Genomic DNA, 13,613 nt, shown 5'->3' with positions numbered 1-13,613 from the left:
ACATAAACTGAAAATTCTGCAAACTTTATATGGGTCAAAATAACACAATTTACATGACCGTCTTTAAGTAATTACATTTTAAATTATTACAGAAAAAAGTTATTACTTAAAGTTGCAGAATTTTAAATATTTTGAGCAAAATTTCCCTAGAAATTCACTGTAAGAGTGTCCCTTCCACTCGCTCTCCCTTCTCCCCTGGCCACTTTGCCCTCTCAGGCCCCAACTCCTCCAGCTGCCAGTATCTCTCTCCCCTCCACCTCTAGGCTCAACCCCTTCCACTCTATTGCCAGTCCCAGACTTTGACCCTGTTCTCAGTACTGCCCCTCACACAGGCTCCCTCTGTACCTCCCTCTCTCACACACATGCTCCCTCTCTCTAATACACATACACTCACCCTCATACAGGCTCCCTCACTCTCTCGCACACACACACATCCCCTCATACAGGGCCCTCTCTCTTGCATATACACCCACACAAGCTCCTTTTCTCTTTCACACATACATCCTCACACAGGCTACCTATGTCTCTCTCTCACGCAGCTCTTCACACAGGCTCTGTCTCACACATACACAATCCCTTCATACAGCCTTGCACCCTCACATACACATGATCCCTTTTTCATACACCCGAGCCCCCAATCTCTCACACACATACATACTCCCTCACAATCTCCTCATATAGGCTCTCTCTCTCTGAAACCCACACTCAAGCATCCCCCCTCTTACCTACCATGCTATCTCACACACCCTCTTGCTCTGCCACTCTCCCCTCCTCCACACCCCTTCCCTCATATAGGCTCCCTCTCTGAAACCCACACTCAAGCAGCCCCCCCCACTCCCCCTTTTACCAACCAAGCTGTCTCTCACCCTCCCTCACACCCCGTCTCCTCTCTCACATACACATTCTCTCACCGGCATCCCCCTCCTCTCATATAGACTCCTTCTCTCTGAAACCCACACTCAAGCATCCCCCCACCCACCCTCTTACCTCCCGTGCTCTCACACCCTCCTACTTTCTCTCACCCTCCCCATACCCCTCTTACCAACCATGCTCTCTGTAACCCTCCCCTCTCTGACACACATTCTCTCTCACCGGCATGCCGCGGGACGCGCTCCATTCACGGCAAAGATGAAGGCCCGGCGTGCCATTTGCAGCGAAAAGGAAAGGCCCCCGTGTGCCGCAGAATGTGCTTTGTTTGTGGCGAAGATGAAGGCCCGGGCGTGCCATTCACGGCACACGGGGGCCTTCCATTTTCGCTGTGAACGGCGCACCAGGCCTTCATCTTTGCCGCGAACGGAGCGCATCCCGTGTGCTGTGGGACACGCTCAGTTCGCAGCATGCCGGGGTCTCCTCTGCTATTTTCTGCGCAGGGGGGGAATTCTGCGCAAATTCTGCACTCCACAGTAGCTCAGAATTCCCCCAGGAATTAGACTCTGAATCAGACTACTAGGTTTCACCCTTAAGCAATGGCCAAGATCACTTCTCCTCCCCTCCTGTACTCCCACAGTACACAGCACTGCCATTTCTTTTAATTAATCTTTGCACCAGGCCATTTCCTCCTGTTTCTTTGTGCTTCCAGCTCAGTGAGAACCAGGGCTAAGATTTGGGACCTTGAGCCTTCATTCACAGCTACTGAGGAGATTTTTTTCCCTATTTTATATGCACACAAACATAAAATCTCCAGTCATTGCAGACACGGTACTAGTCTGGGGACATGCACCAGCTCTCCCTCTAGAACCCTGAATGTGAACACTAGGAGTATCTTCACCACACCACACCACCCCACACCAACACCCCTGACTGACCCAGGAAGTGGAAGAACCAGCATGGGATCAAATTGGGGACCTTCCACGTGACAATGCACTGCAATTCCCACTTGAAGTCACTAGGCTGGACTCCAAATGTACTATTTCTGATTGGATAGTAGATTGCATCTTGTTTTGTTATGTGCAGGCAGGCCTGAATGTGGAAGCCGGTAAGGTCAGAGCTGTGGCAAACATCACTGTGCTATGTAAGATCAGCCTCCATTGAGGCTGCGATGTGTTCAGATTCTCCCATAGTGACAGCAGATTTGCGCAGTCTTTGAAGGCTAGAACACAGCTCCATCCTACCTAGGGCCCATTATATTATTCTGGGTTGTCTTCTCTGTTATAAATTTAAAAACATAATTAAATGAAAGGAAAATAAGAGAAAGTTGTTCATCCACAAAATACACATTTTTTTGCCTGTTGTTTGCAACTGTTTCCCCTTTTTTTTTTTTGTTGGCTGACCACCGTTTGTTAGGGACTTTTGTGACTGATTCATCCTGCTTCCTTGTAGTGGCTGTCCTGCGTGGGCAGCAGGATCATCAGGCACACATTCCCATCTTCCTCTCCTTGGAGTTGGCTTCTTCAGCTTTTCATGTGTCTCTAGAGCTGGAAAGTCCCACATGTTTGTGAAAAACGATTTTGGCATTTCCAGAGCAATCCGGGAAATGCTTTGCATCAGAGTTAGGTCACCCCCTCGGGTGGCTGATTAACCTGCTTGTCCGTAGGGAACACCTGTTCTAGGTAAGAAACCCTGTTTTACATCACCGAGGACTTCATAGGCATTGACTGTGTGTCACGGTGGGGTATCCATTCAGAATGCCTTCTCTGCTATTCTTTGAACGTGTGTCTATACTTCTAAACTGCTGATTTAAAATAAAATGCAAATATTGATACTTTGTACTAAAATAGCCTGCCTTTCCTTGTTATGGATTAAACAGCTGGAATAGCCAGATTTTATTTATTTCAAGGATTTGTTATGCACTCCCCTACCGGACTACTTGGAGCAAGGTACAGGATTGCTGAGACATTTCCATACATACACTATAATATGTAAGCATGGTGCATATTACAATAATGTAATAAGCATGATAAAGTAGACAAAATACAAGATACATAATAGATATGACAGCAAAAAAGTAAGTGCTTTCCCTATGGATCTGGTTTTCACATAGGGAAACCATAAAAAGGTAGAAGAATTTTGTCTGATTTTTTTTCTTCCTGGGTTGCATGAGACATCATCACATTAACCTCATGTTATACCATCACTGCAACATAGATGGGTTGGGTAGAGTTTGGCACGACTGGAGTGTAGGCCGTTTGGGATAAAATGGCTCATCCCTTGCCTTCCGATTCCTTGTGTTGATGATCAGAAATGTTTTTCTTATGTGTGACTTTCTCTTTTCTTGTGGTGCTCGTTCTGACATGTACTGAGTGACGGCCGTTCTCTCACACTGAGATCTTTCAGGTGGAATCCTTAATGACTGGTCCCGGATCGCCATGAACCCAAAAGTCTTCAAGCTGCACGCTCGCAGTGGGGAGCTGGAGGTGCTGGTGGATGGCACCTACTTCATCTATAGTCAGGTAGAAGTGAGTATGGTCTTGGGCCTAACTCCTCTTTTCTATATGTAGGACTGAAAGCTTTGCTATGGGCATGTGCAGGGTGTTTTGTTTGTCATGCTGGCATTGTTCAGTTTAGAGCAAAGAGCCGCACACTCAAATACAAAATAAATAGAAAAAGATGTGTGGAGTAAGCTTTATAGCTGTTGTTCTCCCCCCCCCCTCCCCCCCCCCCCCCCCCCCAAAAAAAAGAGTTTCCAAATCCACAAGTGACTATGAATGGTTCAGAAATGCTTTTATTCAGAGATTCTAATACAACAATTTGCAAAAGAAGTCTGTCCACTGTCATGTCCTGTGTTTCGCTCGAAGAGATATCAAAGGCGTAAAAGCCTTAACTCCAGTGAAATCAGTTACCTGTTCAGAGCTCATAACCGTGTCAGGGGGCCAAATCCTTTTGCAAATTGCTGCATTGGAATCACTGAAAAAAAGCATTTCATTGCTTGTGGATTTGGAAACTTCTGGAATACCGTTGTAAGCTTATGCCACACATCTTTTCCTATTTCTTTTTCAGTTTCATGCTATCCTTTTATTGGGAGAATGTTCCTTGAGATTTCCTGTGACTTATTACATTTTATGCCCTAAAACTGGAACAAACAGATGTGCAGTACAAAAGATCCAAGTGAACAACAAGTGCTAGGAAGAAACAGGCTCTCCTACAGCCCGATCCAGTAAAGTCCGTGGGAGAGCGGACTAACGCCCGCTCTCCCGGCGCGCGCACCAGCCCCTCGCCGGTGCGCGCGATCCAGTATTTAAATTAGGCGACGCGGTGCAAACGAGGAAAAGGAGGCGCTAGGGACACTAGCGCGTCCCTAGCGCCTCCTTTTGGCCTGGAGCGGCGGCTGTCAGCGGGTTTGACAGCCGACGCTCAATTTTGCCGGCGTCTGTTCTCGAGCCCGCTGACAGCCACGGGCTCGGAAACCGGACGCCGGCAAAATTGAGCGTCCGGTTTTCGGCCCGACAGCCGCGGGCCGAATTCAAAAAATTTTTTTTTTTTTTTTTACTTTTTTTTTACTTTTGGGGACCTCCGACTTAATATCGCTATGATATTAAGTCGGAGGGTGCACAGAAAAGCAGTTTTTACTGCTTTTCTGTGCACTTCCCTGGCGCCGGAAGAAATTAGCGCCGACCTTTGGGCGGCGCTAATTTCTTAGAGTAAAATGTGCGGCTTGGCTGCACATTTTACTTACTGGATCGCTCGGGAATACCTAATAGGGCCATCAACATGCATTTGCATGTTGAGGGCGCTATTAGGTGCCGCGGGTGGGCCGCGTGTTTTCCTCCCCTTACTGAGTAAGGGTAAGGGAAAACACGCGTCCAGAGCAGGGTGACAGTGCGCTCCGACGGAGCACACTTTACTGGATCGACCTGCTAGAGATGAGCCCTACAATGCTTGGTGTACTGTTGCACCTGTTTTTGGACTGCAATAAAAATTACTAATTTAATTTAAAAAAAAAAAAATGAGATGAGCCCTACAAAAAGCCACAAACTGGGCTTGAAGACAACAAAAACTTTGATCAGGGCCCTTGTGAGAAAAGCAAAAATGTAAAAGGTCTCATAATTCAGATTTATATCTGCACACATGAAGGCGAAACCCTGCGTTGGTGATAGCATGGGCCATGATCTTAGCATGCCATTTCCCTACAAGGACTTCCTGTGATGCAGATCTTTCGTCTTACACCACCCCTAATGTCTTAACTGACCCTGGAAAAATCATTAAAAAGCTTTCATTTTGATTTTGAGAGCTTTGGTTCTAGCAAACGCCATACAGCATATTATAGATGGTCTGTGAGGGTAGAGCTGGGTTAGAATTATCCTAGCCTGACCCAGCTGTAACACAGGAAAACTGCATATAACCTTCCTACCAGATACTGCAGCTTGCCACATTTAAACCTGATCTCTTTAAAATGTCTAAAAGCAGGAGATAGAGAGCAAAAAGCTCAAGGAATTTTTACCACGCAAGTCCTGGGTCCCTAGAGATCCTGAGCATAATTTTGGCAAAAATTAGCAGAATTTCGTAGGCGTGTATAGACATTATAGGTATTTGCGCTGGCACTGCTTCTATATGTTAAAGCCCCAGTTTTGCCAGCCCTGGAGATCAGTACTCGGCTGTGCCCGCAGTCTGCTGCTGCGGAGCATGTGTGCTACCTTGGTAGGATTTTTGTGGCTGGGGTGTTGTGAAGCAGTGCACACTCGGAGGCAAGAACATTGCAAACTTAAGAGCCCTAAAAACCAAGTACCAGACTTGCACCGCTAGCAAAAGAAATATGAACGTGGTATCCTCATAAAAGAGCTTCCTATCAGTTCAGTTAATGTAGACTTGGAGAATCCAGCAGTCATCACGCCATGTTTTGGCACGGCCTTCTCTGCTGGACACAGGTAGGTTGGTTTGGAAGGAAGAGGAAAAAAGTCACTTTATTGTTGGAGAAAGGAGGGTCCATGAGGAGCTGGCTCACGCCATTCCTTCTCTCACACCTACGCTCAGCACAGGCCTCTCTCTTTCCCTCCATTCATCTCACCCCTCCCACACCCACCCTATTTTGTTCTCAGGAGCGATTCCAGCAACATATTTTTACAAAGTTCTGCAACGGAAATGGAAGGTAATAGTAATGAAAAGGGCACATTTCCTAAAAGCTGACAACATCATCCATTAAAGATTTCATCAAGAGTTTTTTGTTGGGCAAAGAATTTTAGCAGCACTAGTACCATACAAAATGCTGCAGTTTATAACCAGAAGACTTTGTGTCTCTTGTTATAATAATTTACTTGTTCGTGATTTGTACATAGATCCAGCAGTCTTTAGACGATATCCTGTATGCAGGGAACAGTTGAGGTGGGATATTGCATGCTCAAATAGGAAAATTCAGGACAAAAATACTGGTTCTTTCTCCCATCTTATAAAAGACTTTCAGCACAGCTATTCTCAGCCTTTGCACCCATCTTTGTTAATATTAGTTTTGTATTGTGCTGACATTAGGGAGTATGCAACAGTCTAAAGGGCAAAGTTAGATACATAGGGTGAGCACACAGGGCAGGCTAGAATGAACAATGGAGGCAGTAAGGGGAATGCAGTCAGAGGAGAGAGGATCGGAACATCTGCAGCAGTGGTTTGTTTGTTTTTTTTGGAAGATCATAAGGACGACGGTGGGTTTTAAAGAAGTTGATGGAATGCTTTCCTGAAAAAAGGGCTTCTTCATGGAAGACCAGAGAAGAGACCTGGTTTATTCCCTGGGGGTGAATGTTTCAGAGGTAACAAGCAGCAAGGGGAAGGCTTGGAGGCAAAAGTGAGCTGAAAAGATATTGGATGAGTAGGTAGGTTATAGTTAGGCCTTTGGTTAGGGCAAGTTGCAGGAAGATGTGTCAAGGGATAAGGGCTGTGAGAAGGACAGAGAGGAGAGAGACCTGTGCTAAGCATGTGGTGTGGGAGGGGTGAGATGAATGGGAGGGAAAGAGAGAGGCCTGTGCTGAGCATAGGTGTGAGAGGAGGAATGGCGTGAGCCTGCTCCTCATGGACCCTCCTTTCTTCTCCAACAATAAAGTGACTTTTTTCCTCACTCTCTTCCCTCTTTTCTTTGCTCTAAAGTTCCTGCCACTCTTAATTCTTCGGCTCACCAGCAAAATTTAACAAACATAAAACAAAAATACATACATAATGCATGGTTGCCACAGAGAAGCACCTACACACAGCACCACAATAGATTAAAGTGTCCACCAGAAATGTGACTCAATTTTTACTCCTGCCCTAACCATGGATTTAAATTTCCTGTGTTAGAAAACATGCGCTAAAATGTATGTCTGCATTGCCCTGCAATAGCTAATGCCTTCATCTAATGGGATTTGCATGTACCTGTGCTAAGCATGCTGTTGAGTTTCTTAGCGTGGGTGGTGGTGGTGCTCAAACCCATATTGCTTACCTGATTAATGTTAGTGCTGTAAAACTTGCACAAAAACTGGAGTAAAAACCTAGGTTCAGTGCAGCTTATTACATCGACCCCCATAGGGAAGAACCATGGGGGAGAATCTTTTGCTGTAATGCAGGTGGGATGTATGGAAGGACAGGAGAGAGAGGCCTGTGATGAGGAGGAAGGAGGGGGTGGGATGATTGGAGAGAAACAGAGAAGCCAGTGCTGACTGCAGGAGGAGGGTGGCATGTAGAGAAGAATCGAGAGGGGAGAGGCCTGTGTTGCGCGCACAGTGTGTGTGGAAGGAAGGGGGTGGGAAGAGTCCTGTGCAGGGTGTGGGAGGAACAGAGAGGAGAGAGGAAGGTACTTGAGAGTAGGATGTGGGGAGGGAATGTAATGAGAGATGAAAGCTGAAATGTAGGACGGGGCAGGAATGTGAGAGAGTTTAATGTGAAAGCAGATGGGGAAACATGTCAGACTGAAAGAGGGGGTGGCAGGGACAGATCTAAAGAATAGTAGAATGATTCATTCTTGCTGCTACTTTCTGAATGTATTGCAAAGGAGTAGTGTGGGGTGAGAAGGCCAGAGGGAAGGATGCACTTCACAATACCAGAGAATCGGGGCATCAATTACAGTTTTGAGGAGGGAAGGAGCTAGGAAAGAACAAATCTTGGGTTTTGTTTTGTTTTTTTTTTGGAGGAATAAAAAAAAAGATTTGCCAACATGAGTTTTCGTGTAAAGTCCTATGGTGAGAGCTAAGCACTTTGGAGAGCAGGGATGCTTGAAAGCTGTCGCAATTTAGCATTGATTAAGACTGAATGCTTTGTCAAGCCTGTTGCCAAGAGCCGACATTACTTATGATCTATGCAGTGCGTCTGAAGCTGGTACAGGAGAAGAGAGAGCGAGAGACAGCTAGTCAGTCCGTACACGCACACAGCTTCCTAACAGCACCTCTTTTTTTTTTTTTGTCAGGTTTACTACATCAACTTCACGGATTTTGCAAGCTATGAGGTGGTGGTAGATGAGAAACCCTTTCTACAGTGCACCCGCAGCATAGAGACTGGCAAGACTAACTTCAACACCTGTTACACCGCCGGTGTCTGCCTCCTGAAAGCTAAGCAGAAGATTGCCGTGAAGATGGTCCACGCCGACATCTCCATCAACATGAGCAAGCACACGACATTCTTCGGGGCCATAAGACTGGGAGAGGCGCCTGGGTCCTAATACCAGGAGGGAGGGTACAGGAAGATGAACTGCCAGAGACACACACACACAGAGTGCTCCCCTTCGCATCCAGCATCAGTATTTGAGGGCCTTTTCGTAATCTAGACAGAGAGAGCTAATCCCCACGTTCTCTGACTCTTCTGCGGTATTTCTTTACAGATTTGAGACTGTATCGTAAGAAAGGACTGCTGACACTTTACTGAAATCTTCACACGTGAATGTGGCGTGGCAGAGGAGACCGCAAAGTACCGAGTCTGGAGAGGAGAGGGATCATTTCTTGGTCTTGTGTGTGTGTGTGTTGTGCCTTATGCAGTGAAGTTCACTTGCACTCTGGTGCCCCACCAAAGACTTGTGTTAAGTGGTCAGTGGGTTTTACGTTGCACTAGCATGAGATTGCCTGAGGAAAGGCAAAAGGAAGCATTAAGCTCTGTTGAATTATCCATCTTGGATTGGATTACAAGACTCCGCACAGCAAGACTCCTGGGGAGGGCTCACATCCCAGTATGTCTTAGCTGGCCTCCACCCTGGGCAAAGATAGAATGGAAAAGATGTAGTCAGGGTGAATCAGGAACATATTTGATGTGAGAGATAGACTAGTAGGCCTTATAATGTAGCCTTGATCATTAAAAGCTAGGGCAGTTGCTGCTTTCTCTTCAGAGATGGAGCACAACATTTGAGTATTTCTGAGCTGTGACCATCGCAGATTAAGAAATCAGCTAATGCTGACTATTTTAGGAAGAATTGCCTGTGCGGCCACAGCGAGAGCTGGAGACTGTACTTTGCTACCACCAAAAATTAATCTACCAAAGAGCCCAATATCAGCATCTCGGTGTGTAAGCTACTTAGATACAGGACTATACAGGGATTTTTTTTTTTCTTTTTTAAACAGAAAGCCAAAGCAGAATTTGAGCGGGCAATGAGGGTATTTACTCGCAAAAAGATGCCGTTTTGATGGAAGACGCCTTCCCCTTCTGTTTTCCCATCCCATCCCCATAACAGATTCAACGGAAGTTGGGTAAACAGTGAAGTGAAAAAATTCGTTGGTGAAAAGTGAAGTGAAAAAATTCACTTCACTTTTCAGCATCTTAAAGAGATTATAGTATTGGACAAAATCAGAACCATAAAAATATCAAGCAGAATCTGTGAGAATACCGCAACATTTATCCAATCTCTCTCTAATACACAACTGTTCAAACAAATTCCAACAGGATTGCCAAGCCCAGAATCTCATAAGTCAGGCGACAAACTCTTAAAAATCAAGCCAGTTCTATAGAAATCATAAGCTGGTATTTTTTTTCAAATATAGATATTTCACTGTTTCCATTTCCGCCATGAGTAAATGTGAAATCTCATCAGTGTTGCCAGATCCGAAATACAAAATTGTTTGGGAACCTTGAGAACAGCCAACTCTCTCTCCGATTCTGTGCACAGTGAAACCTCAACCCCATAGACCTGTGGTCCCACTTATTTTCTGCAATGAACCACTGAAATGAGTACTAGAAGCAGAGCTGTGGGCCATCCTCCAACTGCTGCTACATATGCTCGCTGGATCCCCGCTCCAGAAACTGGTAGTCTCCTCTGCAGTACAGATCCTGTGTCCGCTGTCCTCCAGTTCCCCAGCCCCTCTGGGTCTCCTTCCTTTCAGCAGACACACTGGGCTCCTGCTACAAACACTTTGGGCCTATGTTCTGCACTGCTTCACTTCTGGCCTTTCTCTATGCTGCTGTCTCCTAGCCCCCTGTTTCCTCCTCTCACTGCCCTGTTCTCTTTCAGCTTTGCCTGCTTATAGCAGTTCTGCAGTGGACCTGGTATAGACCAACATTAGTGGCTCTGCACAGTGCTAGTACTTCTCAGTCTCCTTCAGTGAGAAACTTTTTTTTATTCTCTAATCGCCTTTACATGAAAAACTGAATCTGAAGGGCAGATAAGGAAGGCCCATCTAGTCCTGGCATGGACCACACTTTGAGCCTTGGCTTCCCTTCGGTCCTTGATTGCTAAGGCCCCTCTCTGCTTCTCGCAGGTTTTCTCAAATCCCGTCACTGTTTCTGACTCCACCACCACCTCTCCTGAGAGCTGTTCTATGCATCCACTGCCCTCTCCGAGAAGAAATTTTCTAAGGCCACTCCTGAGTCTGCCCCCCTCTGAGCCTCATATCATGATCTCTCCCGTACGGCTGCCTTTCCATTAAAAAAAAAAAAAAAAAAAGCTTGCTCTTGTGTGTTAATACCTCGGAGGTGCTTGACGGTGTCTGTCAGATCTCACATTTGTTTGTTCCTCTAGGGTATACATATTTCAGTTCGGAGGTCCCATTTCATAGGGCTTGAGGTGCAGACCTCTGCTCGGTGTATGGTGCCATTCTCACCACCCTTTTACTACTGATTGTAGCTTTCCCTGTGCACCCTGGCGTCGCTCTGGCCTTGAAATCCTCAGACACGATCACCTCATGGCGGCTCATCGGTGTCTCACTTCTTACATTTCTGCAGCCCAAATGCAGGACTCGGCAGTTCTTTGCATTGAATCTTAGTTGCCAGGCACTTGGGACCACGCTGCATGCTTTCTTATGTTGCTCCATATGGTCTAGAATGGAGACTTTCCATTTGATATCAGGACAGATTTCTAGATCCTTTACTTGTCCCCACACAAAGCTGCTTGAATTACCTTCTTTGCTAATCATTAACTGAGTAACAGTTGGTCCATTGTCATACGAATCCCTTCCCGTGCGTACTTGAAAGCGTTTTCCAGGAAACTCTCCAGGCATTTTTCTGACAAACATGATGAAAGCCACATGACAGCTGACAGTTTAGCAGCAGACCTCACTTCCTGATCTTGGTGGATATCGGTTAGGTGAGAGTGTAGGACAGTTTTCATTTTGCACCCATTTGTTTTACAATTTAGATTTTGTGGATGCTAATGGTCAGAAAGAAGCCCACCATGACTTTTGTTGTATTTTTTCTATAAATAAGAAAAACTGCTTGTTTGAATGTCTGTTCCAGGGAAAGCTCTCTCTGATCTTGGGCAAGTTACTCTTATCTGCCTGTTCCTCCTGTTACCCAGTAGAAACCCAGGTATAATCAGTAATAGTCACGTGTTCTTTGCATTCTGATGTCATTACTCACCTTTCCAAGGCCATTACAATGCAGGTAATTGTTATAATTCAGGTACGGTAGATAGTTTTCTGCCCAGAGAGATTACACTCTGTATTAAAGGGTGAAGTGATTTGCCCAAGGCCACAAGGCACATCAGTGGGATTTGACCCCTAGCTACCTTGGTTCCCAGCCTGCTGCTCTAGCCGCTAGGCCATGCCATCACTTCTTACATATTGAGAAGTTTTCAGGTTGTGTTTCTCTTTATAGACACAGAATCGGTTGCCTTTTCACCTGTCCCCGCAAGCAAACTGTTTTGGGTTCAAATTGTTGGGATTTCAGTTATTCCTATGTTTTCCCAGGTCAGCTGGATAGGGGATGCTGAGAAGGCCTTGTTCATGGCCCCTGGGGAGTGAGGGTGGCTGGATTGAGAGCTCAGAATGTAGAGTTTGAGACAGTCACTACAGTGACCAAGAACAGAGGGAGGGGTGGCTCTTGACTCGATAGGGAAAAATCTTTGGCGTGTTGTGATCGAAGGTTCATGGCACCAGAGTCCCAGCACTGAGCCAAATATAAATTGACTTTAAAAAATTCGCATGTCATGAGAATTTTGGCTAGTTTCCTTGGTCCATATGATATTAAAAAAATCTAGTTCTCCAGTTCCATCAGAGTCAGGAGGATCAACATGAGTTTTGGTGATGGTGGTAGTGCAGCAGCCACAGAGTTTGCATTTGAGATGAGCAATTTAAAGAAAACACAGATGCAGCTGGGGACAGAGCCAAAGAGAAAATAATCCCTTTTGAATATCCATCCCCACCAAGCTTTGAGCACTGGATGTCTAGACAGGCCAGCTGAGCTAGTGCAAAGCTGTGTAGTAGCACTGGCAGGGCATTCAGATAAATCACTTGGCTGTCCATTCCTTTTTATTAATTCTTTTTCAGTGCTGACCAGATTAGTGCCAGTGTATACTGTTCTCCCCCCCCCCCTGCTGTGAATCTAACCTGCTTTCAAGTGCCTGAAACTGGCCTGTAACAAACTGCCCAAGGATGATCAGGGAAGGGAGGGTGAGGTGTGATACGAGGCAGCCGAGCTAGGAAAATGTTTAGCAGGTAAAGAACCAATAATGGAGAGGTAGTTAATAACAGAATAAAACACTGGCACTTGATGGGGATATAGCAGCGTGTGTCTGCTTTTAATGCTCAGGCAGCAGCCCCAGGAAAGCCAGGCGGTGCCACTAGCAAATGTCTATGGGCCCGATATTCAGCACCACTTAGCCGGATAAGTTTGGACATATCCGGCTAAGAGGTGAAGTTTAAATATTCGGTCAAGTTCAGCGGTGGCTACTTGGCCAGATAACTTATTATGTGGCTAAATAGCAGACTAAGGGGTGGCTGGGGCAGGGTCCTTCTGGGGCATGGCTACTTATCCAGCTAGCTTAGCAATGATCACACTGACCCAGTTGTTAGCTTGGTAAGTTAGACCTGGTTTGGTTTTTTTTGTTTGGTTTTTTTTTATTTGAGCAGATCTAAAGTTACCCAGATCAAGTTATCTGGGTATAACCACTGAATATTCCAGCAAAATTAGTTAGATATGTGTATCCAGCTAATTTTCCTAGCCAGATAACTTTTGAAAAAGGGTATCTAAGCATATTCATACCAAACTAGGGGATAATTTTATAACAGGTGGTGAAGAAAACGGTCAACGAATTCAATGGGATAAACACTGCGGATCTCTAAAGGCTAGAGGATGGAAATGAGCATGCAGGGAGGGAGTTTAACTTGCTGGTACGGCAGTTGCTACCGTTAGCAGAAGGCATGGAAATTACTAGCCCTAACCAATATGTTTTTGATGTAACTGCAACATTGCTCCCCGCTTAGATGGCAGGGTTAAAAGAGGAGCCCCCGCCGTCTATGGTTTGAGGAACTAATGAGCATGGGGGTAACCTGCACAGAGCAGCAGTTACTACCCTTAGCAGAAGGCAT

General features: G+C 45.8%; 1 protein-coding gene across 4 annotated transcripts in view; it reads left to right on the top strand.

Moving 5' to 3' along the window:
• EDA (ectodysplasin A) overlaps nucleotides 1–12,212 on the top strand; it is a 407,563-nt gene extending 395,351 nt beyond the window's left edge. The window contains exons 7-8 of one of the 4 annotated variants that reach the window (XM_029607277.1): nucleotides 3,274–3,389; nucleotides 8,297–12,212. In XM_029607277.1, the coding sequence (XP_029463137.1) occupies nucleotides 3,274–3,389; nucleotides 8,297–8,548 (368 nt within the window). In that variant the 3' untranslated portion in view covers nucleotides 8,549–12,212. Of the gene's footprint in view, nucleotides 1–3,264; nucleotides 3,396–8,296 lie in introns of all 4 variants that reach the window. The other 3 variants (XM_029607276.1, XM_029607275.1, XM_029607274.1) reach the window with 3 other exon arrangements.
• Nucleotides 12,213–13,613: the final 1,401 nt, after the last annotated feature.

This window comes from Rhinatrema bivittatum, chromosome 6 (assembly GCF_901001135.1).
Source record: "Rhinatrema bivittatum chromosome 6, aRhiBiv1.1, whole genome shotgun sequence".
In the NCBI taxonomy this organism is placed as follows: Eukaryota; Metazoa; Chordata; class Amphibia; order Gymnophiona; family Rhinatrematidae; genus Rhinatrema; species Rhinatrema bivittatum.
This window is presented reverse-complemented; position numbering and strand designations above follow the sequence as displayed.